This window comes from Microtus ochrogaster, assembly GCF_000317375.1.
Source record: "Microtus ochrogaster isolate Prairie Vole_2 chromosome 14 unlocalized genomic scaffold, MicOch1.0 chr14_random_2, whole genome shotgun sequence".
NCBI lineage: Eukaryota > Metazoa > Chordata > Mammalia > Rodentia > Cricetidae > Microtus > Microtus ochrogaster.
The window spans coordinates 8,203,866-8,230,081 of record NW_004949097.1 but is presented as its reverse complement, the minus strand read 5'-3'; the positions used below and the strand labels follow the sequence as shown (position 1 = coordinate 8,230,081).

The following is a 26,216-nucleotide window of genomic DNA, read 5'->3' as shown; positions in this document are numbered from 1 at the left end:
TGTGTGTGTGTGTGTGTGTGTGTGTGTGTGTGTGTGTGTGTGTGTGTGTGTGTTTGCACTGTGTGTGGATGCCTGCTGAGGTCAGAAAAGGGTTCAGATGTTCTGAAATCATAGTTTCAGGCAGTAGTGAGTTTTGATATGGGTGCGGCTAATAGAATTCAGGACCTCTGCAATAGCAGCATTAATTCTTAGTTATTGCTGAACCGTCTCTCCAGTCCTTTTCTTCAATCACTGTGATGTTTTCAGATATGAATTCACTAGGTTAAATCTGGTTTCTTAAATATGTCTCAAATCCTTTTACTCTCTTTTTAAAATGAACTTTTAACTATTATGCTATGTATAATAATATAACAATCCAGAACTTTTTTCTTTGATAATTTTAACTTTACCCAATTGAATAATCTTGGACACATTTTCTTTCTTTCTGAGGCAGAGTTTCTCCGTATTTCTCTGACTGTCCTGGAACTCATTTTGTAGAACAGATTGACCTCAAACTCACAGAGATCTGCTTGCCTCTGCCTCCCTGATGGGATTAAAGTTGTGCACCACCACTGCCTGGCTCAGACATTTTTTCTAAAGGTCTGAATTCACCCAGCCTAGTGACAGATAACTATAATTCCAGAATTTAGGAAGTAGAAGCAGGGCACCATAGTACAAGGCCAAAACAAGAACAAGAGCAAGCATGCGAATAGTTCACAAATAATACACAAATTTTGTGTTTAGATGGATTATGTTCCTTAATAATTTTCTACAGTTTACCCAGGAAAGAATGATGCAAGCTAACAAAACATCTGTTTTTCTCCACAGATGACCTGACCATAGCTCTCACTGATACACGCTGGGTAGGTGCTTGGTGGATCGGCTTTTTGATCTGTGCAGGAGTGAATGTCCTGACCAGCATCCCCTTTTTCTTCCTTCCCAAAACACTCCCAAAAGAAGGACTAGAGGATAATGCAGATGTGACTAAAAGCAATGAAAAAGAGAAACACCGTGAAAAAGCCATGGGAAAAAAACGTGGAATCACCAAAGGTAAACAGGAAAACTTTAAATTCTGCATTTGGTTTAGATGGGTCTGAAGGTAGTTGAGCATTTGCCAGGTAAATTCTGTGCTGATTTAAAATAGTTTGTCATTAGTGGTTCCTACTCAGTTATCCCTTGGAAACAATGGGTATTATTATAAACATCGTATCTTAGATTAGACTTTTGAAAAATTCAAGTCAATCTGGATACTCAATAAGAAAAATAGTTTTCTCATCTGTTTTAAAAAATATATTTTACATAAAATATTTGTCCAAGCTAAAAAGTACATGAATAACTAGAAATTAAAGCTAAAGATAATAGGAGAAAAACATTGTCGTATTTTTTTTTTTTTTTTTTTTTTTTTTTTTTTTTTGCTTTTTCGAGACAGGGTTTCTCTGTGGCTTTGGAGCCTGTCCTGGAACTAGCTCTGCATATTGCATATTCAGTGTAAACACTAGAGACCATGTCATAAGCCAGAGTAAGCCCCCATCTACTTTTAGAAGTACACTCTGTAATCGTTAGATGTCAAGGGACTATTGTGCAGTCCAAGAGGATGCAATTATTTATGAATAGGGTGTGTAAATAAAATAGTCATTTAATATAAAAAAAACATTGTCGTACGGTAACAGTATAGTTTGCTAAGAAAAATGTCAGTTTAGCTATGAGTATCCTTGATATTAAGACTAGAAAATAGCCAGGTGGTGGTGACATACACCTCTAATCCCAGAATTCTAAGCAGAGACAGTTGATCTCTGTGAGCTTGAGGCCAGCCTGGTCTACAGAACGAGCTATAGGTCAGGTTCCAAAGCTACAGAGAAACACTATCTTAAAAAACCAAAAACCAAAAGGTTGAAAGCGAAAACATGAGTGGTAACAATCCTCTGTATTTGAAGGTGTGTGATAGTTTACATGAGAACTGTTTCCCATGGAGCAGGCTGCTGTAAAACAAACAAATGTTATCATCTTCTGGTGCAGAGCAGTGGTGCATCTGTGAGATGCTGAGTGGTCAAGACTGCCCATTCCTGAACCTTGGCACTAATTTCATACTTGTATTTAGGTGACCTCTGTAGTATTCTCAAGAAATTTGAGTTAGTGCAAGAGGGGCATGGCTTGAGCTCTGAAATTCTTAAAATGTATAGCTGGAAGATAGGCAAGGGCTATTTCTTTACCTGTCAAATGAGGGTTGCAGTATAATATATTCTTGGGTTTCTGTGATATTCTGGTGCAGATTATGGTGAGGAAAATTGTATTGGTCAAATCTCTATTTTTTCCACCACTCATAACCTCCAGTGGCATCATGCGCTGAATAACCATATGTAGGAGTAGGGGCTGCTTGTTCTTCCCAGCCACCTGGCTAGCTTAGATCTAAAATAATCACACAGAAACTGTATTAATTAAATCAATGCTTGCCACATTAGCTCTAGATTCTTATTTGCTAACTCTTATATTAATTTAATCCATTTCTACTAATCTGTGCATCACCATGAGGTTGTGGCTTACCAGCAAAGTTTCAGCATGTCTGACTCTGGTGGAAGCTCCATGGCTTCTCTCTAACTCTGCCTTCCTCCTCCAATGCTATAGACCAAGCCAGTTCTTTAATAATTAGCCAATAAAAGCAACAGATAGACAGAAGGACTTCCCATACCATTTCCCTTTTTCTGTTCAAACATAAAGGAAGGCTTTAATTTTAACATAGTAAAGTTACATATAATAGGTATCAAATAAGAATTACAGTTAGAATATGTATATCTACTTTATCTTTTATCATAACTAATGAAAACTATAACTATAAATTCTTTAACTCTATCGAAGACTCCAGAAGAATATGATATTACCTTATAGTGAGGAGCTGAGAGCTGTGTTCCTGCTGCCTCAGCTCCAGGCCTCCTGGCTAGCTTATGCCCCAAAATAAGTACACACAAACTGTATTCTTTTAAACACTGCCTGGCCCATTAGTTCCGGCCTCTTACTGGCTAACTCTCACATCTCAATTAACCCATTTCTAATAATCTGTGTTGCACCATGAGGTGGTAGCTTACCAGAAAAGATCTTAACCTGCATCCATCTTGGAGAGGAGAGGCATGGTGACTGCCTGACTCGGCTTCTTTCTCCCAGCATTCTGTTCTGTTTACTCCACCTACCTAATTTTCTGTCCTATTAGGGCCAAGTCAGTCTCTTTATTTAACCAATGAAAATAACACAAAACAGAAGACTCTCCCCCATCATTACCTAAGTAAATAGGAAGCACCTTGTAAGCAACTTTCAAAACTCTACAATTGACAGAGACATCTTGCTGCCTGGACAGTCACCCAAAGTTCTTCTGTACCATTGGAGCATTCAACTTCAGCCTACAGGTCCATATTATCTGGCAGACTTTTCCATGAAGCAGGAAACTTCAAAGACAGTTCTGCCTATATTGGCAGTTTGTCAGTCATTTTCTTCTGTGTCCTGCAGAATGTCTGGCAGACTGTTTTATGTAGCAGAAACCCTGAAGGACCATCTCACCTTTAGGCAAGTTTACCAGTCGGTTCTCCATGGGTCCTGCATGTCCAGTTAAACAGTCCAGGAAAGAGCAGTTTCTTGCCCAAATGGCTATCAAATTCCATAAGGAACCTCTTCAATGCCCATCTTCCTCTTGAAGTAGATTGGTGCTGCCAGGAACAGATGTGTCTCACTGTCATGAAAAGTCCTAATTTCTTAAAAATTTTAAATGCCATATTTTGAAGGTCTCTGAAAGATTTGAAGAATAACTACATATCTGAAATACATCTCTGTACATCTAGAAAATCTACCTAACATGACTACAAGCTTGGGTGTTATAAATAACTATCTATTAACCTATATTTCTTAATTATAAATTATATTTTTATGAGATACACAAACACAATACCTTGATCAAGATCAGAAATATGCATATAACAAGATTGACCTTAAATTTGTATCAATAAACCAAGATCTATACCAATGCAAATTATTCATATCTATATTATATATAAACATTTATAGACAATATTTGGGAATGTGGATATACTTTTATACAAACAGCTTCCTGTGCTAGGGGGCACTGTTAACCTTGCATTTCATATTTTATCCTGTGTGCTGGGTTCATCTTAGTCAGCAGTTGGGCAAAGTAATTTGGGGTTCGGGGTTCCCAGCAACCTTTCACGAAGTCTTGTTCCATCAAACCATATTGGTATGGAAGTAATCCACAAGTTCTCATCTTCTGTGAAAACAAAAGAAGAACCTCTCTTAAAGAACCTGGAGCATGCCACCAGCAAACAGCAAGAAGCTGTGTTAAGCTCTGCATTTTTTTTTTTTTGGTCTAGAATTCCTTTTCAAGCCCTATTTGATTTTATATGGATGTAGTTACCCATGTTGGTGCCAATTTGTAGAAGGAGGGACCGCTTGTTCTTCCAGCATGCCCAACTAGCTTAGACCCGAAATAATCACACAGAAACTGTATTAATTAAATCACTGCTTGGCCCCTTAGCTCTAGCTGCTTATTGGCTAACTCTTACATATTAATTTAACCCATTCCTATTAATCTGTGCATCACCACAAGGTCATGGCCTACCAGCAAAATTTCAGCATGTTTATCTCTAGTGACAGCTCCATGGCATTTCTCTAACTCTGCCTTTTTTCCTCCCATGCTATAGGCCAAGCCAGTTCTTTATTCATTAACCAATAAAAGCAATACATAGATAGAAGGACCTCCCACACCAATCACACATCTCCCTTAATCACTATTGACCATAGCTGGGCTAGTAACACTGTAAACTAGTTCAGAGGCTTTAGCATTCTTAGAATCATGGTCATTTTAAGGATCTTCCTGAAAGGGATTGTTATGTGTGATTGTGTGGTCTGCCAGGTCAACATGATTTTCAAAACTAGGAAAGCACTTAGCATAGTATAAGACATATAGAAAATCAACATGAATTGTGGAAATTTATTTAGGAGAACAGGGATGTCAGCAAACACAGGTGAGTTCAAAAACTTCTGGGAATTCTGATTGTAACCCTGTCATTCATAAAGATGGATTTGTCACTAAATTTCACTTCTTTTTGTTAAATTTCAATGCCTAGACTTCTTAGTGGTTTCTTCTTGATGCTTTACTATCAAAAATGTTAGGCAATTTATTAAGAATAGTAAAAAATTAGAAAATCGAGATAGAAAACATAGAGGTGAAAAAGGAAAGAGATTACTAAGTGTGGAGTTCATTACCTTCTGTGAGATTCAATCCATTTACTACAGAAGGGCTAAAACTAGATGTTCACCTTTTAAACAAGGAGGAGTTCCAATTACATTAGTTGGAAGTTGCTTGGGATACAACAAATGAGCAGGCTTTTATTACAGTGAGACCCATATGTTAAGATGTTTAAAAATATCACTACGTGCTTTCTAATGAATGGTCTGTTGTGAAATCCAGCAGGAATGCTGTGGTTGGCTGAACTGCAATGGGATTTCTGGAGCTTTCCTAAGATTTTAGCTTATCTATTTTTGTATCAAGTACTATAGCATCAGTATCTGAACTCAAACTTCATCAAAGAGAATCCCTTACAGATTCAAGAGAAAAAGACTAGTAACTCTCTAGTTAATGCAGGATATTAACAGAAAAAAATGGGAAAACAAATAAAATAATGTAACCACAGATAGGATGCCATGTCTTTTTAGGTTGCCTGATGACTTATCTGGATTCTCATTCTCTTTCAAAGCCAGTTGTGGCACTAACTTCCAGGAGCACCTTATACAATGACATAGAACTTCAGCCCAATGGGGTAAAGATTTATCAAATGTATTTGTGTCGCAATGCAGAATTTATAAAAATTTAGAACACTGAACACAAAATGCAAGCCCAGGTTATGTTGATGATCTTGACACTCTCTTGTTTCAGATTTCTTGCCATTCATGAAAAGTCTCTTCTGCAATCCGATTTATGTACTTTTCACACTTATAAGTGTGCTCCAGATCAATTCATTTATCATTACTTTTACCTTTATGCCAAAATACCTGGAACAGCAATATGGAAAATCAACTGCAGAGATAATCTTTCTCATAGGTATGTATTTTTATTATCTCATTAGTAGTAGTTCCCCTTTCTCCAGGAGTATGATGAACAGTATACCCTAGGACTTGCTTAACAAGATGATGATGTGACCAGGAAACTACAAAAAAATTGAATACTGCTACCATACATGTAAATATTTTCTTTCCAGTCTTCAGGTAAATCAAGAATGGATAGAAAAAGGAAGAGGCCAGAAATACCGTCTCTGTTCTCTCTCCTATCTGAATGAAAATCATCATCATTATGGAAATATTTGGGGGTCCTTATGTCAGTCAATTTTTAGATAGTCAATATTTTAATTCAAAGAGGAATATAGATTTTAGTTACTGGGATTATGTATCTTACTCCCAGGTTTTATTTCTGGGCTTCAATTCTTGCCTTATACATTATTCCTAATTTGGTTACTTGGTTTCCTGGTGGTCTGAGTAATCTGGACAACCACACCCTTTCTTGTTAGTGTACCAAATCCAGGGATCCTACCTATCTTTGGGTCTTTCTTGCGTTCATTTACTCTTGAAAACTGACAGCCATAAGCTGAAAGCATCCACACTACTGGCAGTTCTCTGAAAATTCAAGTCCCTATCCTCAGATGGATAAAATTAAACACAACTGCATGGCACTGAAAAGAACTAATAATTTTTTTCAAGTTTGGGGTTGATGTTGTATGAATGCAAACTAGGAAGGATTTTCTCTTTCATTTTTTTTTACTTTTTTCTTTGATTTTTTGCTTGGGAAGTGACTCAGGAAGGAAGAATTCTGGGTAACAGGCAATTTACAGAAATTTCTACACTTGACAAACATAGAATCCACAGTGACCTTCAAAATTACCTAGGGACAAGTCAAATTAAAAATCGAATGGAAAGAAGTACATGAAATACCTAGTGTATGTGTGTGTGTGTCAGAGAGAGAGAAAAAGAGAGAGAGAGTTTGTGTGCATGAGAGAGAGAGAGATGGTTATAAGGTGTTTATTACTTGCTTCAAATAATTAATTAATTCCAAGTGTTTTTTAAAGTGACATTTATGGGATATTTGAAATATGTGAGTTGGTGGAGGTTAGGATCACTGTATATTAGAGATAAATAATACCTTAAAATGTATTAAAAATTGATAAAATTTATTTTCTGTTCTTTTACTAATACTATTTTATTTGCATTTATAGGTGTTTATAGCTTACCTCCAATATGCATTGGATATTTAATTGGTGGCTTAATTATGAAAAAGTTCAAGATAACTGTCAAGAAAGCTGCATACATAGCATTCTGTTTATCCCTTATTGAGTACCTTCTATTTTTTTTAAACTTTATGTGGACCTGTGATAATTTCCCAGTTGCTGGCTTAACTACATCTTATGAACATGAACGGTATGTTATTTCCTAAGGAAGAAAATACCATTTTCACAATTGCTAATCCATTTTCTACAAGGATTGTACATGACCAGGTCATTTTACTACAACTTATTTGCAGTCATCCATGGTTATCTTGTACTTTTCTTTCACTCATCAATCCTATTTCACTCCATGTTGTGAACCTATTAAAGAGGTCAAGGGACTATCAGTGAGAAATTTATGATTCTGTGTACATATGGGTAGTTTTCTTTAAAGTGTAATAAAGAAAATTTCCTGGAGCTTTCTTGCTTAAATTATATATGTATTTAAACACCAGATAGCTTTAAAAGTTGACTATATAACAACAGATTTCTTCAAAGGTTGACTATACAGACCAAAAATAATTATATGTTTCTACAATGGGCAAAAATTTTGAATAATTGAATCTAATACTGAAGGGTCAATATATATAATATTATAATATATAATTATATGTAATATGTATATATATTTTATATATATAATATTTGTATAAATCACTAGTATAGTTACATCTCATGTGCACCCTAGTCTTAGACTTTATATTTTAAGAGTTTCCTGGTCATATTCTATATTAGCATGGGAAATGTAAAACTTTGTTTAGAGCACAGTCATAAAATCTGTTAACAAATCAGTTAAAATGAAATAAAACATATACATGTGGTTTCTTTAAAAGTTCTGGGGAGACAAATCAGTGGTAAAATGTTGGAGGAGATTGTGTGTTCATTCCTGGACACCCAGACCCAAAATAATTACAGAAAGTGTATGAATTAAAGTACTGATTGGCCAATAACTTAAGCATCTTTCTAGATAACTCTTTTTTTATTTTATTTACTTTTTATTTATTAAGGATTTTTGCCTCCTCCCCGCCACCACCTCCCATTTCCCTCCCCCTCCCCCGATCAAGTCCCTCTCCCTCATCAGCTTGAAGAGCAATCAGGGTTCCCTGACCTGTGGGAAGTCCAAGGACCGCCCACCTCTGTCCAGGTTTAGTAAGGTGAGCATCCAAACTGCCTAGGCTACCCCAAAGCCAGTACGTGCAGTAGGATCAAAAACCCATTGCCATTGTTCTTGAGTTCTCATCTAGATAACTCTTATATCTTAAATTGACCAATTTATATTAATCTGTACATCACCATGAATTTTTGGTCTACAAATGATTCTGGTATCTGTCTCCTCCAGCAGCTACATGGTATCTCTCTGATTCCACCTGCTTTTGCCCTCTATCTCTGCTTGGAATTCCTGTCTTACTCTATTCTGCTCAGTAATAGGCCCAAGCAGCTTCTATATTTATTAATTAAATACATTCACAGCATGCAGAGGGGAATTCCACATCACCTCACCTTTTTGTTCTAAATAGAGAGGAAGGTTTTAACTTTAACATGGTAAAATTATGTATAACAAAGCAGGGATCAAGCAAGAATTACAGTTACAATATTTATATCTACTTTATCTTTTATCATAACTGAGGAAAACTATAACTATTCCTCAATTCCATTAAAGACTCCAGAAGAATAAAATGTTGCCTAAGTAAACAGGAAGTGCATTGTAAGCAACTTCCAAATCTCTATAATTGACAGAGGCATCTTGCTGCCTGGACAATCACCCAAAGTTCTTCTGTAACATTGAGGCACCCATCTTCAGCCTACAGGCCCATAAAGTTTGGCAAAATTTTCCATGAAACAGGAAATTTCAAAGACAGTTCCACCTATATTGGCAGTTTTTCAGTAACTATTTTCTGCATCCTTCAGAATGCCTGGCAGACACTTTCATGAAACAGGAACTCTGGAAGACTGTCTCATCTTCTTTAAGAAACTTCAGTAGTCATTCTTCTGTGGGTCCTGTATGTCCAGTTCATTCAACAGAACATCAAGCAGTTCAGGAAAGAGCAGTTTCTTGCCCATATGGCTAACCAACTCCATAAAAAGCCTCTTTGGTGCCCATTATCCTCTTGAACAATATTTGTGCTACCAGGAGCAGATGAGTCTCATTGTCATGAAAAGTACTAAAACATTTTAAATGCTATGTTCTGTTAGTTTTTGAAAAGTTTGGAGAATACCCAGCCATCAAAAATATATCTCTACACCTAGAAAAGCTAGGAAACATTACTACAAGTTTGACTATTATAGATGACTATCTATTAGTTTGAATTTCTTAACTCAATATTACCTGCACAAATACAATACCTTAATCAAGAAAATAAATATACATATAACAAAGTTTATTGTATCAATAAGCCAAGAACTACACTAATGCAAGTTATTTATCTCTATTGCATATCCCCCTTTAAAAGTAAACAAAGATTCATAAATAATCATTTATGAAATTTGAGCATAGTTCTCTCCAAACTGATTCCTGCTTTTTGTTGGGAGAGTAATTTTTGGGGATTATGTAGAATTTTCAGGGGGTGTTGCTCCATCAAACCACATTAGTCTAGAAAGAATATATAGATTCTCATCCTCTGTGGAAACAAAAGCAGAACCTCTTTTCCAAAGCAGCATGTCCGTAGACCCATATTTTGAAGTCAAAATACCTTTAAAATATATATGTTGGTTTAGCCTAGCATCTTGTACAATGAAATGTCTCTCTGTACTTAGCTCATTCACAGTCAGAAATTCAAGGAAAACACAATAATATACATAATCCAGACTCTCTGTGTATGTTCTATATACATGACTTATTTTTCCTTACTCTTTTAACCTATGACTCTCTGTACTCTGTCTCTTTAAAGATTCTGCTTTATTCTTTAAAAGTATTTCTTTTTATAACTGCCTATACTTTCCTCTTCTCTCTCCCAAGTCTATATAAATTTATCCAATACTGTGACCCTTCAGAGGTCTTTTTCATCTGAATCTGCCTTTATTGCGTATCTGTAATTATTTTCTGATCAGAAGTGCTTTTTTTAATCCTAAGCAGGCATGGCTAGGATCATCTCCATGGTCCTTCCTGTTGGCTCCACCCAGTCCAACATGGTGAAGGCATGTTTCCTGCCTCTGAGAGCCATGCACATTGCCCAATATTGCAAACAATAGGTCTATATTGATATTAAGTGAGTTGTACCACTCTGCTCACAAACCCCATTCAAATGTTCCATAGCTAGACCTCTTGTAAGAGTCAGAGCCCTTTGTGCTTGCAGACCAGAAAGCTTCTGTTTATAAAAGCCACACAGTTTTTACTACATCTCTCTTAAAAGTGCAAGTGGCACCCCTGCTTGCTGCAAGCCCATCTGGGGAAAAAATATGGCTAGCAAGAAACTCTGCTTAGTTCCCATTTTGTGGACCTAGAAGCCCTCCTTTTAAAATCCTTTTTAGGGTTTTATGTGGATCCATGCCCCAGAGGGTGGGCACAGTAAAATACTTGCTGGACTGGCAGAAGGACCTGAGTTCAGATTACCAGAATCCATGTACAGTTTGACATGGTACAGTATCTGTAATCCCAGGACTCTTACTGTGAGCTGGGAGCCACAGAAGGAAAACCTGAAAGGTCACAGGCCTGTTAGTCTGACATTTGCAGCAGTAACTGGGGACTCTGATTTCAAAAGGGTGGAAGATTATCTTCTGACCTCCACATGCATGCTGTTGTATGTGTGCTTACACGCATGAACACACAGAGACACACACATGTGAGTGTATGTATGTGTATGTGTGTGAGAGAGATGGGAGCAGAGATTAAAAGAAAAGACCTTTCAAGATCTTTAAAGGTTTTAAAATTTGAATAATTTCATTTTAAAATCGTGAATAATTATATACATTATCTAATTTGAAACTCTTTTTATGAAAGTAATTATTCTGTTCACTTTGTAGATGTAGAGAATAAAACTCATGGTGAATTACTAAATTTTCAGAAAATGGCTTCAAAAATACCATAGAATTCTGTATACTGACTCTATCTCCAGTCATGCTGACCTCCACACTGTGCTTGAGTGACAGAATTTGAATTCAGACTCTAGCTTCCTCATGATCATCTTTCAGTCCCTTTGTAAATATGGGGCATGCTCTATTGCAGAAGAGCATGTGTGGTTACCCAAACCATATATATGTCATATATATATATATATATATATATATATATATATATATATATATATATTTTATAAATGGAAATTGCAATTTCTTCAGGTCAGGCCATCATGCAGATCAATGACAGATTATAATCTTCATTTTTTTTAAAGATCCAACAGCACAGTTTTCTCATATATGGTATGCACCTAATGTTTATTTTTTGAAGTAATTGAAAAAGCAGCAATGTGAACACTGGAACAGATAAATTTTGGCCAAAAAACAGAGTATAGAGATCACACATTGATATTTGGATGATTTCTGTTTTTGTTCTGGGGAATAGGATGAAGTCTCTCTCTCTCTCCCTCTCTCTCTCTCTCTCATCTCTCCCATCTCTCCCCCTGTGTGTGTGACTTTCTGTATCTCTGGCCATCTGTCTGTCTGTCTTTCCATCTGCACGTGTGTGTGTATGTGTACATGCACGTGCGTATGTGCATGAACGCATGTGAACTGACTGAGATGAAGATAAGAAAATAAAGGGTTTGCATGGTTTTTCAGAATCAATAACATTATTTTTAATCATTTCAGAATTCAACAGCCTTTGTATGTAAAGAAAAATGTTCTTGCAGAGTGCAGCAAAACGTGTAACTGTTTAACTAAAACATGGGATCCAGTGTGTGGAGACAATGGCCTATCATACATGTCAGCCTGCCTTGCAGGCTGTGAAAACTCTGATGGAACAGGAATCAACATGGTATACACCCTTTCAGTGCCTTGGGGTGATGTTTTGTGTGCTGTATTAATATGTGCTAAGATCACATCTACTAACAAACAAAAATTAGTCCCTGCTTAAAATGGACTAATGTATTTTGTGAACCACTAACTACTTTACATATGTATATTTAAAATTATAATTCATATATGTTATGTAAAACCTTGACAGAATCTGAAATTTATTTTGTAATTTCAAAGCATCTGAAATTATTATACAAATTAATGAAGTTAAAATTCGAGGATTAGTGGAGAGCTAGCTTAGCTGTAAGTACACTTGCTGATCTTTTAGTAGAGCTGTTTGGTTCCCAGCACACACATGGGGCAGCTTAAAATCTTGGTAATCTGACACTCTCTTCTGCCTTCCTCCAGCACCCACATCCACCTATTTGAATACACACAGATACAGAAGTATACATGCAAATAAACATTACAATTGAAAATATTCTGGATAAAATCTGCTCTTTACTGATAGGGTCTCATAAATTTCAGGCTGACCTCAAATACCTCTGTAGTTAAAACACACAAAAAACTTAATTTTCCATATTATGACCCTCTTTCATTCGTTTACTTATCTATTGTAGTTGTGTGTGTGTGTGTGTGTGTGTGTGTGTGTGTGTGTGTGTGTGTGTGTGCAGGTGCATGAGTATATGGAGGCCAAAATGTTACCTCAGCTGTGGACTCTCAGGTCACATCCACTTTGTTCTTTGGAGACAGGATCTCACTAGCCTGAAATTTGTTGATATAGTTAGGCTACCTGGCAAGTGAGCCCCAGGGAGTCACCTGCTCCCTCCTTCAGAGCACCAATGTTGCAAGCACTTTCTCTACACATGCATTTTTCACATGTGTGCTGGGGATCTGAACTCATGTCCTCACCCTTGTACAGAACTTTACAGACTGTTGTATCTCTGCATGCCACATCATGATAATTTAACAGATAAAGAGTTAAGCATTTTCCTTGCCTTAAACATGTTATAATACTTACAGAGTTGGCTGGTAGTCAAAATGAAATATAAACTTTGATTTTTAATCAGACCCATTATCATAACAATTAGAAAACAATTGACTTTATTGTTTAAAATAGAACTAAAACAAACATGAATAACATCAAGCAAGAAATACATGCTAAATGTTTAGTCTAAGGTAATTAGCAAATAAAAGAAAAAAATATTTCAATAGTTGTCCTATAATGAAAAGTTTAAGTCTTATAGTAAGCAAAACACTGTTTTATTTCCTTGGAACTATATGCTGGAGTGTTGTTTATTTTTATTTGTGCAGGTATACCCATGATGGTCATAACTTTTAGTAAATGTGTGATTACTAAATCATTCTTTTGCAAACTCAAAGCCATTGCCCATTGAAAACCTGAATAGGTATCAATGGTGTGGAGTACATGTTTTAGTTTTTCAAATTCTACAACAAAGACCATATCCATATGCCAGATTTCATTTTTTTGAGTACCATTTGGGTTATGTCCTGCAGGTTGTGGAAGAACAAGTAGGTCCTTTAAGTCTCCCTGGCTTGTTGCCATGTGATGGAAAAGTCCTTTTTTAAAATCCTTTGCTATTTATGTGATATTTCTTAAGAAATTCTGAAACCTTCAGCACATTCTTAATCAATAATTGATTAATGTCTATACTACCTTGTGCTAGAGGACCTGGCAGACCCATACAGTATAGATTATGTATGAAATATATGGAATGATACCTATTCCTGATTATAACTTGTACCTGAATAAGTAAGAAAGTCAACTCTGTATTATCTGGTATAAATTCAGCAGTTTCAATATACAAAACAACTCTTCCTACACACTGCAAATCAATAACTATGTGAGGTTCTTTAAAATCCCTTAGTACCATGAGAATAACATATAATTCTGACTTTTGAACAGAATAATAGTGGCTTTGTTCTACTTAACTTAAATTTTCTTATTTGTAACCTGCCTTTCCTGATTTATTTGCACCAGTATATAATGTAGGGGTCCCAATTATTGGTATGTCTTATACAATTTGAGGAAGGATCCAATTAGTTCTCTTTATAAGTTGAAATTTCTTGCTTTGGGGGTATCAGTTGTTAATCTCTCCCCCAAAATTACTGCAATATCTTTGTCAGGGTTCACTTTCTTCCCATAATTTGTCAATTTCAACATTATTAAAAGGTACTATTTTTTGTCTATTCCCCTTAATTAATGAAATCTAAATTTTCCTTTTATAACTAACTCAGAGACCTTTTCTATAAAAGCTTTTAATTTTTTACTCAGTTTATATGGTAAAAAGATATAATCTAAGATAATATTTCCCTCTGCATTAAAATTACTATAGAAGAATATTTGAAAATTAATATAACCAGAATGCAGTTAAGATTTAGATCCATAGGATGCACATGTGTTTTCTGTAATTTCTCTTCAATCAAAGTAAATTCTCTCTCAGCTTCAGCTGATAATTTCCTGGGACTATTTAAGTCCTTGTCACCCTGTAAGATTTTATCTAAATTAATCAGGTCATTAGGATGTATACCAAGAGTGGGCTGTAGATTGTAAATGTCTCCTAGCAATCTTTGGAAGTAATTAAGAGTCTGCAACCAATCTCTCCTAATTTGTACCTTTTGGGATCTAATTTTCTTTAAACCTATTTTATAACCCCAGTAATTTGTAGAATCTCCTCTTTGTATTTTTAGAAGCAATTTGTAATCCCCATGTAGACAAATTTTTCTTTACTTCTTTAAACATTCTTTCTAAAGTCTCTACATTTGAGTCAGATAGTAAAATGTGATCCATGTAATAATAAATTATAGATTGAAGAAACTGCTTATGCATTATTTATAATGGCTGACCTACAAATAATTGCCACAGGGTTGAGCTATTTAACATTCCTTGTGGGAGAATCTTCCATTGTTATCTTTTAGCAGACTGATAATTATAAGTAGGCACTGTGAAGGCAATTTTTTTTCTGCTTTTTTTTTGTATAAGTATAGTGAAAAACAATCTTTTAAATCAAGGAATATAAAAGGCCATCCTTTAGGAAATAGGAAAGGCAAAGGAATTTCAGATTTTAGAGAACCCAGTGACTAAATAAATGTATTGACAATTCTTAGACCCATTACCATTCTCCATTTTCCAGATTTCTTTTTAACAACAAACACAAGAGATTTCAATGGCTGGTTGAGTCTTAGGTATGCTTAAGACTCAACTTAAGTATCTAGTTGCTCCAGTATCAGCTGTTCTAAGGACTGTAGTTTCCCTTTTGTTAATGGCCATTGCTTAACCCATGAAGGTTTCTTAGTTAACAATTTTAAAGGTAGAGCTGTTGGTACCTCTGAGAGTTTACCAATTGTTATTCAATGTTTTAGTACAGCCTAAATAATGACTTTTTAATTATGCTTTATAATGGTCTTCCCAGAAACATGAGGTGGTTTATTGTACATTTCTGAGACTGCAGAGACTACAGGGATGTTAATCTTGGCATTTCATTGCTGCAGCAGATCATGATGCCACAGATTTACTGCTATATTAGCCACATGTGTCCTAGCCCTTGCTCTCTATCCTTCTGGCTCAAAATATTCAACCCATTTTGTGGTTTATTTTACCTGAAATAGGGTTCTGATTCCTAGGAATTGAGCATCTGCCTCCTGAAGGGGCCAATTCAGATGCCAAGATTCTGAAGCAATAATAGTCATGCCTGCACCTATATCTAGTAACACTTGCTATTTTCAGCTGGAATATTTCATTCATCACCCACTGTTATTCTGTCATTCTGTCCAGTACACTATGTTTTCTAATTTTCATGGGAAGGCATGTCCTCCACAGTCGAGGGAGCTGCGGGCTGCATTCCTGCTGCCCCAGCTCCTGGCCGCCTGGCTAGCTTATGCCCCGAAATAACAACACTCAAACTGTATTCTTTTAAGCACTGCTTGGCCCATTTCTATTAATGTGTGTAGCACCCCAAGGTGCCCTTACTGGGAAGATTCTAGCCTACATCCATCCTGGGTTGGAGCTTCATCACATCTGCCCCAGAGACCAGAGCTAAGGTGTATGAGCTCACTTCCTCTTCCTCCCAGCATTCTGTTCTGTTTACTCCATCCACCTATGTTTTAACCTATTAGGGACAAGCAGTTTCTTTATTATTTAACCAATGACCTTCCTCCATACTCCACCATGACAGAGAAAGACTACTTTTGACCTGGGGGCCTATGAGAGGCCCCTTTCCAAGGAGCTCCCTGATGGTAATGGATTGCCTTGTCTCTTGTTGATCTACAGTCACTGATCCAATGCTGGCTTTGCCACATCTTCTGCATAATCCAACAAGTTGTGGTCTTCTATTTCGGTCATTCTGAGAAGAAACACTATTTCTAGGATCAATCTGTTTACAATCCCTTCTCAGATGGCCTATTCTACTTCAATTAAAACATTTGGTATTTTCATGTTTCTTCATACCTTTAAAAATCTCTTCTCCTACCCAAGCCTCAGTGAGTAAAGAAACTCAACATTGACTGTGTGCTGGATCCATTCATCCATTGGTGCTCATCTGTCCTTCAAGGGGCCAAGTATTTTTTTAAAAATCTGAGTTACCATTTTAAAAAGCTGGAGATTCAAGAAATACTTGTCTATATTCTAGATCTGCTATTCTTATTTGTACAGTCACAGTAAATCTTTGAAAAAAGTCACTAAAGTGTTCTCTTTATCCTTGTATAAATTTATTATATGACTCAATTTTTTTCCCTTTTTTATTTATTTTATTTTTATTTTTTTAAATTTATTTATTTATTAAAGATTTCTGTCTCTTCCCCGCCACCGCCTCCCATTTCCTTCCCCCTCCCCCAATTAAGTCCCCCCTCCTCAGCCCGAAGAGCAATCAGGGTTCCCTGCCCTGTGGGAAGTCCAAGGAACCCCCATCTCTGTCCAGGTTTAGTAAGGTGAGCATCCAAACTGCCTAGGCTCCCACAAAGCCAGTACATGCAGTAGGATCAAAAACCTATTGCCATTGTTCTTGAGTTCTCATTAGTCCTCACTGTCCACTATGTTCAGCAAGTCTGGTTTTATCCCATGCTTTTTCAGACCCAGGCCAGCTGGCCTTGGTGAGTTCCCGATAGAACATCCCCATTGTCTCAGTGTGTGGGTGCACCCCTCGCGGTCCTCAGTTCCTTGCTTGTGCTCCCTCTCCTTCTGCTCCTGATTTGGACCTTGAGATTTCTGTCTGGTGCTCCAATGTGGGTCTTTGTCTCTGTCTCCTTTCATCCCCTGATGAAGGTTAATATTCAGGAGGATGCCTATATGTTTGTCTTTGAATTCACCTTCTTATTTAGCTTCTCTAGGATCTCGAATTATAAGCTCAATGTCCTTTATTTATGGCTAGAAACCAAATATGAGTGAGTACATCCCATGTTCCTCTTTTTGGGAGTCGCATGGGTGGTTAGCCACATGAGGGTTTACACAGTTGCAGAGGGGAGAACAGCGGAATTTGGTCATGTGGACACTAGAAGCAAGAATGTAGGTATAATTAAGAGAGTCCATGAGAACCCATGATAAAAGCTAACAAATGTTTATTGGGGAACACTCACAATAAGAATGATGCTGCCGGTCCTCTGCTCTGTGGGCACTAAGTGCTGTGAACAGAATCCAGAGCACCAGCTAAGATACAGCAAGAAAGCATTCTGTCTGCGCTTATAATAATTCAGACCACACCCTGATAAGACAGTGTCCAGAGGGCTATTGGCTGAAGGAATTTCCACAAGAAGCAAAAGCAAATAAACAAGCAACCAAATGAAAAAGTGAAGTGTGCAATCAGGATAATTGAAGTTTTAAAAATTTGCTTCTTAGCTGGGCGGTGGTGGCGCATGCCTTTAATTCCAGCACTTGGGAGGCAGAGGAAGGTGGATGTCTGTGAGTTCGAGGCCAGTCTGGTCGACAAGAGCTAGTTCCAGGACAGGAACCAAAAGCTACGGAGAAATCCTGTCTCAAAAATTAAAAAAAAAAATTCGCTTCTTGTACTTTGAAAAATAAAACACCAACTTTGAAACATCTCCCCCTTTATATTTTATGATAGAATTCTGAGATATAAAAAAAGAAAGATGGAAGTAAAGGGGAGGAAGACCTCCATTTTACTTACTTAGCATTTAGTATTGATTTAATGGTGTTTGAGCTCTCGTTTGGTGCTCATTAATGCTTGATGAGTGCTCTTCCTCTGAGTTATATCATTAGCCCCAAAACTCCATTTTCATATAACTAGCTATGTAGAAAATACTAAAGGTTTGCACCCAATATTTTTCTTCTACAAATAAGACTTTGTATTTTTTTTTCTACAGGTGTTTCAAAACTGCAGCTGCATTCAGTCTTCAGGAAGCTCATCTGCAGTCCTTGGACTGTGTAACAAAAGCCCTGACTGTACTATAAAGCTACAGTACTTTTTAATCGTGTCAGTATTCAGCTATTTCATCTTCTCACTGGCAGTCATACCTGGGTATATGGTTCTTCTGAGGTAATAAATACCTCTTTCAGTTTGAATTCTCTCCTTCCTAGTTGTGTGTGCATAAGTGAGTGTATGATTGTGTGTGTGTGTGTGTGTGTTTGTGTGTTTGTGTGTTTGACTCTTCACTCCAACAAGAACACTGAGAGGTCAGAAGATAATGATGGGAATCAGTTCTCTTGGTTTACCCTGTTTTTGAGACAGGTTCTCTCTTATTTCTGCTGCTGTACTAGCTGTGTACTCCAGTCTACCTGCCCTTCAAGTTCCAACCATTTCTGTTTTCTCCTAGTTTACTATGGGAATGCTAGGATTACAGATGCTTGCCATTGAATTGAGCTGTTTTCTTTTTCTTTTTACATATATTCCGGGTTCTTGGGTTTAAATTCTGGTCATCTAGCCTTTGTGGCAAGCACCTATATGAAGGCGTAAGGACCTCCCGCAACACCTATATACAAAGAGCATCATTCCAATGCCATTTAGATTTTTTTGTCACTTATTAAAATTCCTTTTCCCAAGAAAGACCATTGCAGTAATGGTTCTCAAAACCTCAATGTTCTGAGATACCTTTAACAATAGACATACAGTGAGACATACTGCTATATTTCACAATAATTTAAAGTTTTCTGAAAATTTCCTCCCTGCCCTTTCCTATTTTATCCCCTTATGTCTTAAATCTACAGTAAGGGAATTCTTGTTTGGCTGGGAGAGAGGAGGTGTTTAACACTCATTTCCTGGGGCCAACTAACTGACTGGCAGAACATGCAACTCTCTGTGTAAAAGTGATCAGGCTCCCCTGACATTCTGACTTCAACTTCTCACAAACAAACAAACAAACAGAAAATATATGTGCAATAATAGATACTAGCTAACCAGGGGACACATGAATGCAATAGCAGATACTCACTAAGAAGTAGGTCTAAAAATGCAACAATACCCAACTCTCTAAGATAAAATGAGGACATTGAAGAGTCAAGCTTCAGGGTTTTTTTTTTTATTTCTTTTTGCAAGTGTTATTTCCAGCCTAGCAATCTTCACATCCACTAACAATGGGAAAACAGCTCAACACTCTTTTTCTTATCTTATTGGAATTCAGAAGGAAAGTTAACTGTGATGTCCAATTTATAACATTTTTTTCCTCATAAACAGAACTACGGTTCTCACTTCTTCCTTATAGGCAATTGTACGTTACTGTTTCTTTGCCCACATTCCCTTTCCACACCCTCTTCTCTTCCTCCTTCTCCTTCACTTCACTCTTCTTTTCTCCTCGCACCTCTCAGTGCCTCTTCTTTCCGTTCCCATCCCCTCTTCTTTCCTCTCATCTTTCCTTCCCTGTCTTTCTCTTCTCTCCATTCTCTCCTCTCCATGTTCATCCAATGCTTTGGTTCTTCCTTTCCTCTACTTCTACCCACCATAGATATTCACTGGAATAGGCTAGGTATATGTTCTTATATATTCATTTCCCATGGTAAGATGTTATATTTTTATATTAACACAAGTGAAGATATGCTAAATGCCTTGTTTTAATTCATGGGTTCACAGACAGATAAATTTTTACCAAGTATTACTAGTTCTTAAGACATATTCTTACAAATGAGTGAGATTTGCCAGTGACATCTGTCACCCCAACATGTTTCAGACTGATTCAGCTGATGTGGCTACACAGGGTTGCCTTTCTCCCTCAGTACAGCAGTTGCCCCTGTTCCAAAGCAGCATGCTCAACTGAAAAGACAAGTTTTCATTATAGAGGAGGATGGCCAGAGTAAAGGATATAGGAGTAGCTGAACTATCCTATTGGATCTTCCAAACACATTCTCAAGAGATACTCCCATGTTACTGCATGACTGTTTCCACTTACTTCCATGTCTCACTTACTGTCTCAATTATCTTAATTCTTAAGTTAACACTTAAACAGGGTGTTAAAAAGACGTGGTTCATTGATGTTTTAATGTGTGATTTTTAAAAGCATTCTGTGTATGTGAGTGTGTGTGTGTGTGTGTGTGTGTGTGTGTGTGTGTGTGTGTGTATGTGTGTTTGAATTTTCATGTCATGGTGTGCATGTTTAAATGAGAAGACATCTTGTAAGGGTTGATTATCTGCAATCATGTGGTTCTAGATATTGAACTCAGTTTATCAATCTTGGTGGCAGGAATTTTATCCACTGAGCCATCTTTTAGGCCCTAAAGTGCACTTTCTTAATGCAATGGGGTTCATGTCTATTCAGATTATTTTTCTTGTATTTCTTTGCACTATTTTGCTGAATGTGATGATTCAGTGTCAATGATTGATAATACAGTCCTACTGTTTGCACATTATTATCACTCTTCTAGTCTGCTGTGTTTTCTTGAGCTCTTCCAAGGAATCACTTTCAAAATAAAATCCTACCAGTTCCATTTATTACGTTTTTCTTACACAAGGGTGTATTTGGTGGGGAAAGAACACACCTTAAAAAAAACTTCCACACTCCTAATTTATAAAAATATTTTTCAGTTTTTATCCTGACTGCTTTATAAGCCTCTCTTTTGTATTTAATTCTGAAAACCATATTGTTTAATTTTGTAGGCAGTATAGAAAAGATAAATGTCTAAAGTTGGTAACTCCATATATCAAAGGCCGTTTCTTAATGTCATAGCCTATACGATGGATTCTTTCTCTGTTTATTTGTGAGATTGTTTTTACTATATCTTGAATTGTTTTATAAAATACATTAGCTTTTTTTTGTGAAAATGACAAAATGCCTGGCAAACAACTTAAGAAAAGAAAATTTATTTGATTTGTGAGTTCAAAGGTTTGGGTCCATTATTTGTGATATAGCATAGTGATCACCATGGTAACCAGGAAGCTGGTGTGGGAGGTGATGTATGCTATGAATATATTTTATTGACATTGGTTAACAAAGTAGCTGCTTTCAGCCAACGACTTAAAGTAAATACAGGCTGAAAGAGCTATAGATAGAGAATAGGTAGAGTCAGTGAGAAGCCATGTAGCCGCCTGCAGGAAACAGTGACACTGGAATCTTGCTGGTAAGTCACAGCCACATGTCGATACACAGATTAATGGAGATGGGTTAGTTTACGGTATAAGAGCTAGCTAGAAACGTGCTTAAGCTATTGGCCAAACAACATTGCAAATAATATAGTTTCTATGTGATTATTTCATATCTAGGCAGCTGGGAATGAATGAGCAGCCTCCCCCAACAGGAAGCTATTCATCGAGGTTAGCAGTCAAAGGCTGTGCTTGAATCAGATGTGTGGAGGTCATAGGACAGCTTTTATAAGTCATACTCTCCTTCTCTGTGTGTGCTTAACAGTAGAGTTGTATTATCCTCTCTTATTAGGATGAAAGGCTTAACCACCAGGATCGTGAACCATGACTGTCATTGGATGCTAGGACAGATATGTGTTTGTATGGTGTACTTTTATTTATGTATGTATGTATTTCTCAGGTGTACGAAGTCTGAAGAGAAATCCCTTGGAGTTGGATTACATACATTTTTCATAAGAGTATTTGGTATGAACAACTTTCCTAGCATATCACTTTCTTAGTAAACCAGTTAACATGTTCTGAAGAAAAAGACAGTGACTATATTGCTAACCTAAAACAAAACCCTTACCTTAGAGGGAATAAGAGGGTTTAATCTGAAATCAAGCATGAATCACAATGATGAGAACACATACTCAGGTCATCCACATATCAGGTTCCAACATGGTGGCAGTTAGTGATGTTTATAGTTGGAGAACACAGGAAGTCATGAATAAGGAGCTTCTCAAATGTATCTGTGGAAATGTGAAGTAACTTGGTGACATCAAAGCATGGAATTCTCTTTTGAAGGCTCTGATCCTATCTGATAGCATTCTTAGTATTTGGAAAGTTCAGTCAATACATCACACAAAGGCTTCATATGATAATCACATGGATATAACATCAGACACAGGGATAGGGCAATAAGTGATAAATAAGAGAGGTAAAAATACTTTGTTTCTGTATCTTCAATATGCAAACTGTCCACATCCTGGAAATTCCAACCAAACCACCTTGTGGCATCTTTAACATACATGTGCTCTGTCAATGTTACCCTGAACTCCAGTTCACAAGCGCTTATGTTTGGAAATAGCTACTTGTGTTTAACTTGAGAATGAGATAACTGCAGAGATGATAAATGTTTCCCCTTAACTTTGAAAAGATTACCTGAACTTAATTACACTTTTCATCTTTTAGTAGATTCAATAATAAAATTAGACATAAGTCATTCTGTTTGATGTATAGAAAACCAGCACGAGACACTTCAGGAAATATATGTTGTATACAATTATGAATTCAATGGATACTTCATTAGCATATTATGTATAATTTTCATTGTCTTTATCTAGAAACTTTGCATTAACTCATATTTCCTAAAAGTAAGTATAGAAACTTTGATTTATAATTTTTATATTGTTTTTAATAGGGAAACTGAAGTACTTTCAAATAAAATAACACATCTCTTTCTTTTCTTTCTTCTTCTCAATGGTCTTTTTTTTCTCTCCTCATTGCAGGGGGCATTCCAACACCTATTTACTTTGGTGCCTTGATAGACAGAACCTGTTTACACTGGGGAACTCTGAAATGTGGTGAGCCAGGAGCATGCAGGATGTATGATATAAATGAATACAGGTAATGATAATGTTTGTGACTTGTGCTTGTAATGTATAAAGTGTCCCCATTAGTATCCAACATTTTCTTCAGTGATAAGATTAAATTTGGTTTCATTTTTGGAATGTACATGAATGGTAATAACTTCCTATATGTGTATTTTCCTATATTCCCATTATTTCTAAAGTGCTTGATAAATATAAGTGTAAATGGGATTCCTAAACTAACTGTTCAAAATACATCAGAAAGGGAGCAGGGCATCTGTGTAGATGTCCTGGAGCAGTAGGAGGAGAACTGCATCTTGAGCTGAGGCAGCATGGCAGAACACTGGAGATAAGCAAAACAGCAAGATCCAGAGACCAGTGACAATGCCTCTATTGGCAGGAACAAAATCTCTCAGCTCCCACCACCCCATATCTGAGGACAGAGTAGAAGGTTCTTTTCTTTCTGCAGGTGTCACGCCCCACCTTGTCCAGCAAGGATGACGCGCAACACACCGGAGCTCTTCTCACTGCAGTTTATTCCAGGACTTTATTCACTTTCTCTCTCGCCCTCTCTCTTCCGCTCTCTCCCCGGGCAAACCTCTCCCAGCCCTTAAAAAGGCATGGGCCGCCAACCCCGGATTGCCAGGTGGGCACTGCCCATAGGTCCACGCATATGCAAGCAGCTGATAATCATTGCGTGATCATAGCATAAGTCAGACTTTAGCCATAGGAGTTGATTATCCATCTCCATCAGGTGTGGCTTCACGCAGCTCGCTACATGCAGGGGTCAGGATGACAGACCTAACACATTCAAGTACTGGGATCCTGATGTTCTAGCTCCTGTAAATTTCACAACCCTCTCATGCTTGCACCTGATATACAAAGAACCCCAACCCTGTGTTCTGCCCCTGCAGTTTAGTAGACCATGTCAGGTGCCAGAGCCAGGGGCTATCTTTAGAAGGGACCTGTTACCTAAATTTGATTGATGGTCTCATCATTGATGGTCTCAACATTGGAAACCATAGATGCTCCACTACACTTAGTGTTTAACCATCTCATAAACAAAACATGGCTCAGCAGAGGGACTGGTATAAGGGACTTCAACCTCAGCTAAACCAATCTGAAAATATTCTCATAGAAACACCCAGAGATGTCTTTCTATAGTGATCCTAAATCCAGTCAAGTAGACAATGAAAACTAGCGATCACCAAACTGAGAAAATACATTTAAACTTTTGTTGGAAATTTTTGACATTTTAACTAACAGAATTGATAATTTAGCAAAGTAGATTATATAAATTATATGAGCAAAAATAATCACCTAATGTTTCTCTTTGAAGAATATATTATCTGTAAGAATGTACAAAATTAACTTTCACTGAATGCATTACGATTTTACATATATTAGTTGTTTTCAACAGGCGCATTTACATTGGGTTGCCAGCAGCTCTAAGAGGATCAAGCTACCTCGTGTCAATCTTCATTCTAAAACTTTTGAGGAAGTTCCAACTCCCTGAGGAAACTGACTCTTCAGAGACTGAACTTGCCGAGATGAAGCTCACAGAGAAGGAAAGTGAGTGCATGGATGTGCCCAGAAGTCCTGAGTTTGAGAACAACAGAGAACTGAAAACGAAGCTGTAATGAGATTTCTAGTGGCCTGCATAGGCCCACGGACAGAGTCTGCATTTGGTTCTTTTGAATTATGAGTTATAGGAACAATTATGCTGAAAGACCTTAAGAATGTTTTTTAATAATGACAAAAATATTTACTGTTATTATTATTATTATTTTTTTTTTTTGGTTTTTCGAGACAGGGTTTCTCTGCAGCATTGGAGCCTGTCCTGGAACTAGCTCTGTAACCAGGCTGGTCTCGAACTCACAGAGATCTGCCTGCCTCTGCCTCCCGAGTGCTGGGATTAAAGGTGTGAGCCACCAGCGCCCGGCTACTGTTATTATTTTTAAAATATAGTGGTAGCACTTAAGATTATCCCAGGGAAGACTATGGTGATCCCCTATCCTCCCACACACATAGAACTTTAAAGCAGTCTTCAAATGAAAAAGGTATTTTCTCTTTTAACTCAATCAAAGCAAATGTGTATTTCTCATATATGCTCAAAAGCTTTAAGACTTTCCCATTCTCGAAACACCATTCAATTTCATTAAATTTGTGCTTCAATGTTGGAGTTGTTTAGAGCTAAAAGGTTGGATCTTACTTGTGTTGCATTGAATTTATTCAAATTTATACTTTATGCAAGATATTTACATACTGCTTTATATACTTAGAAGTTCTCCACTCTCTCCTTTTTTTATTCTCGACACGATGCTTCCAATATTAGACGTCTCATTAATGTGTCATCTGTTGTTTTCGTTCCTTCTTTCATTACTCATGCCACAATTTGATAACTTAGAGCACTGAGAAATTTAATCATGCTATCAAAAATCTGATTTTAATAACTTCTTTTCCATAGCAATTCAAAGCTGGTCATGAAACTCATTCTTAAAAGCAAGTATTTGAGAAAGCCAGTCCTTTCAATGGCCATTGTAGAGATGGGGCGTTATGTTAGTGATACAATGCTTGCCTACCATGTGTGAGGCCCTGGTTTTAACCCCAAAGTAGAGTAAACTACTGAAGATAAAATGAGATTAAACAAAATAATAAAATAAAATAAAGTAAAAATAAATTAAGCTTTGATGTATGGGATGTTCTCAAAAGACTACTATTTCATATTCAGGTGGCGTCTTTGGCCTATTGTTCCTTTTACTCATGTGTCCTTAGACACATTGAGGTCTATTAATTTTCAAAATAATCTTAGAGTAAAACATTTAAAGAGAGACGAGTTAGATGGTTCAGTGGAAAGGGCTGTTGGCTCCCAAGCCTGACAAGATGGGTTTGATCCCTGTGACCAACATGGTAGAAGGAGAGAACCA

At 36.9% G+C, this 26,216-nt stretch overlaps 1 protein-coding gene across 4 annotated transcripts in view; it reads left to right on the top strand.

The window, feature by feature from the left end:
- LOC101993277 (solute carrier organic anion transporter family member 1A5-like) overlaps nt 1-25,045 on the top strand; it is a 43,868-nt gene extending 18,823 nt beyond the window's left edge. For 3 of the 4 annotated variants that reach the window (XM_013352821.1, XM_013352820.1, XM_005364559.1), the window contains 8 exons: nt 808-1,029; nt 5,912-6,076; nt 7,242-7,443; nt 12,033-12,198; nt 18,516-18,688; nt 22,119-22,183; nt 23,209-23,326; nt 24,710-25,045. In XM_013352821.1, coding sequence (XP_013208275.1) covers nt 808-1,029; nt 5,912-6,076; nt 7,242-7,443; nt 12,033-12,198; nt 18,516-18,688; nt 22,119-22,183; nt 23,209-23,326; nt 24,710-24,929 — 1,331 coding nt within the window. In that variant the 3' untranslated portion in view covers nt 24,930-25,045. Of the gene's footprint in view, nt 1-807; nt 1,030-5,911; nt 6,077-7,241; nt 7,444-12,032; nt 12,199-18,515; nt 18,689-22,118; nt 22,184-23,208; nt 23,327-24,696 lie in introns of all 4 variants that reach the window. The other variant, XM_013352822.1, reaches the window with a different exon arrangement.
- The last annotated feature ends 1,171 nt before the right edge of the window (nt 25,046-26,216 follow it).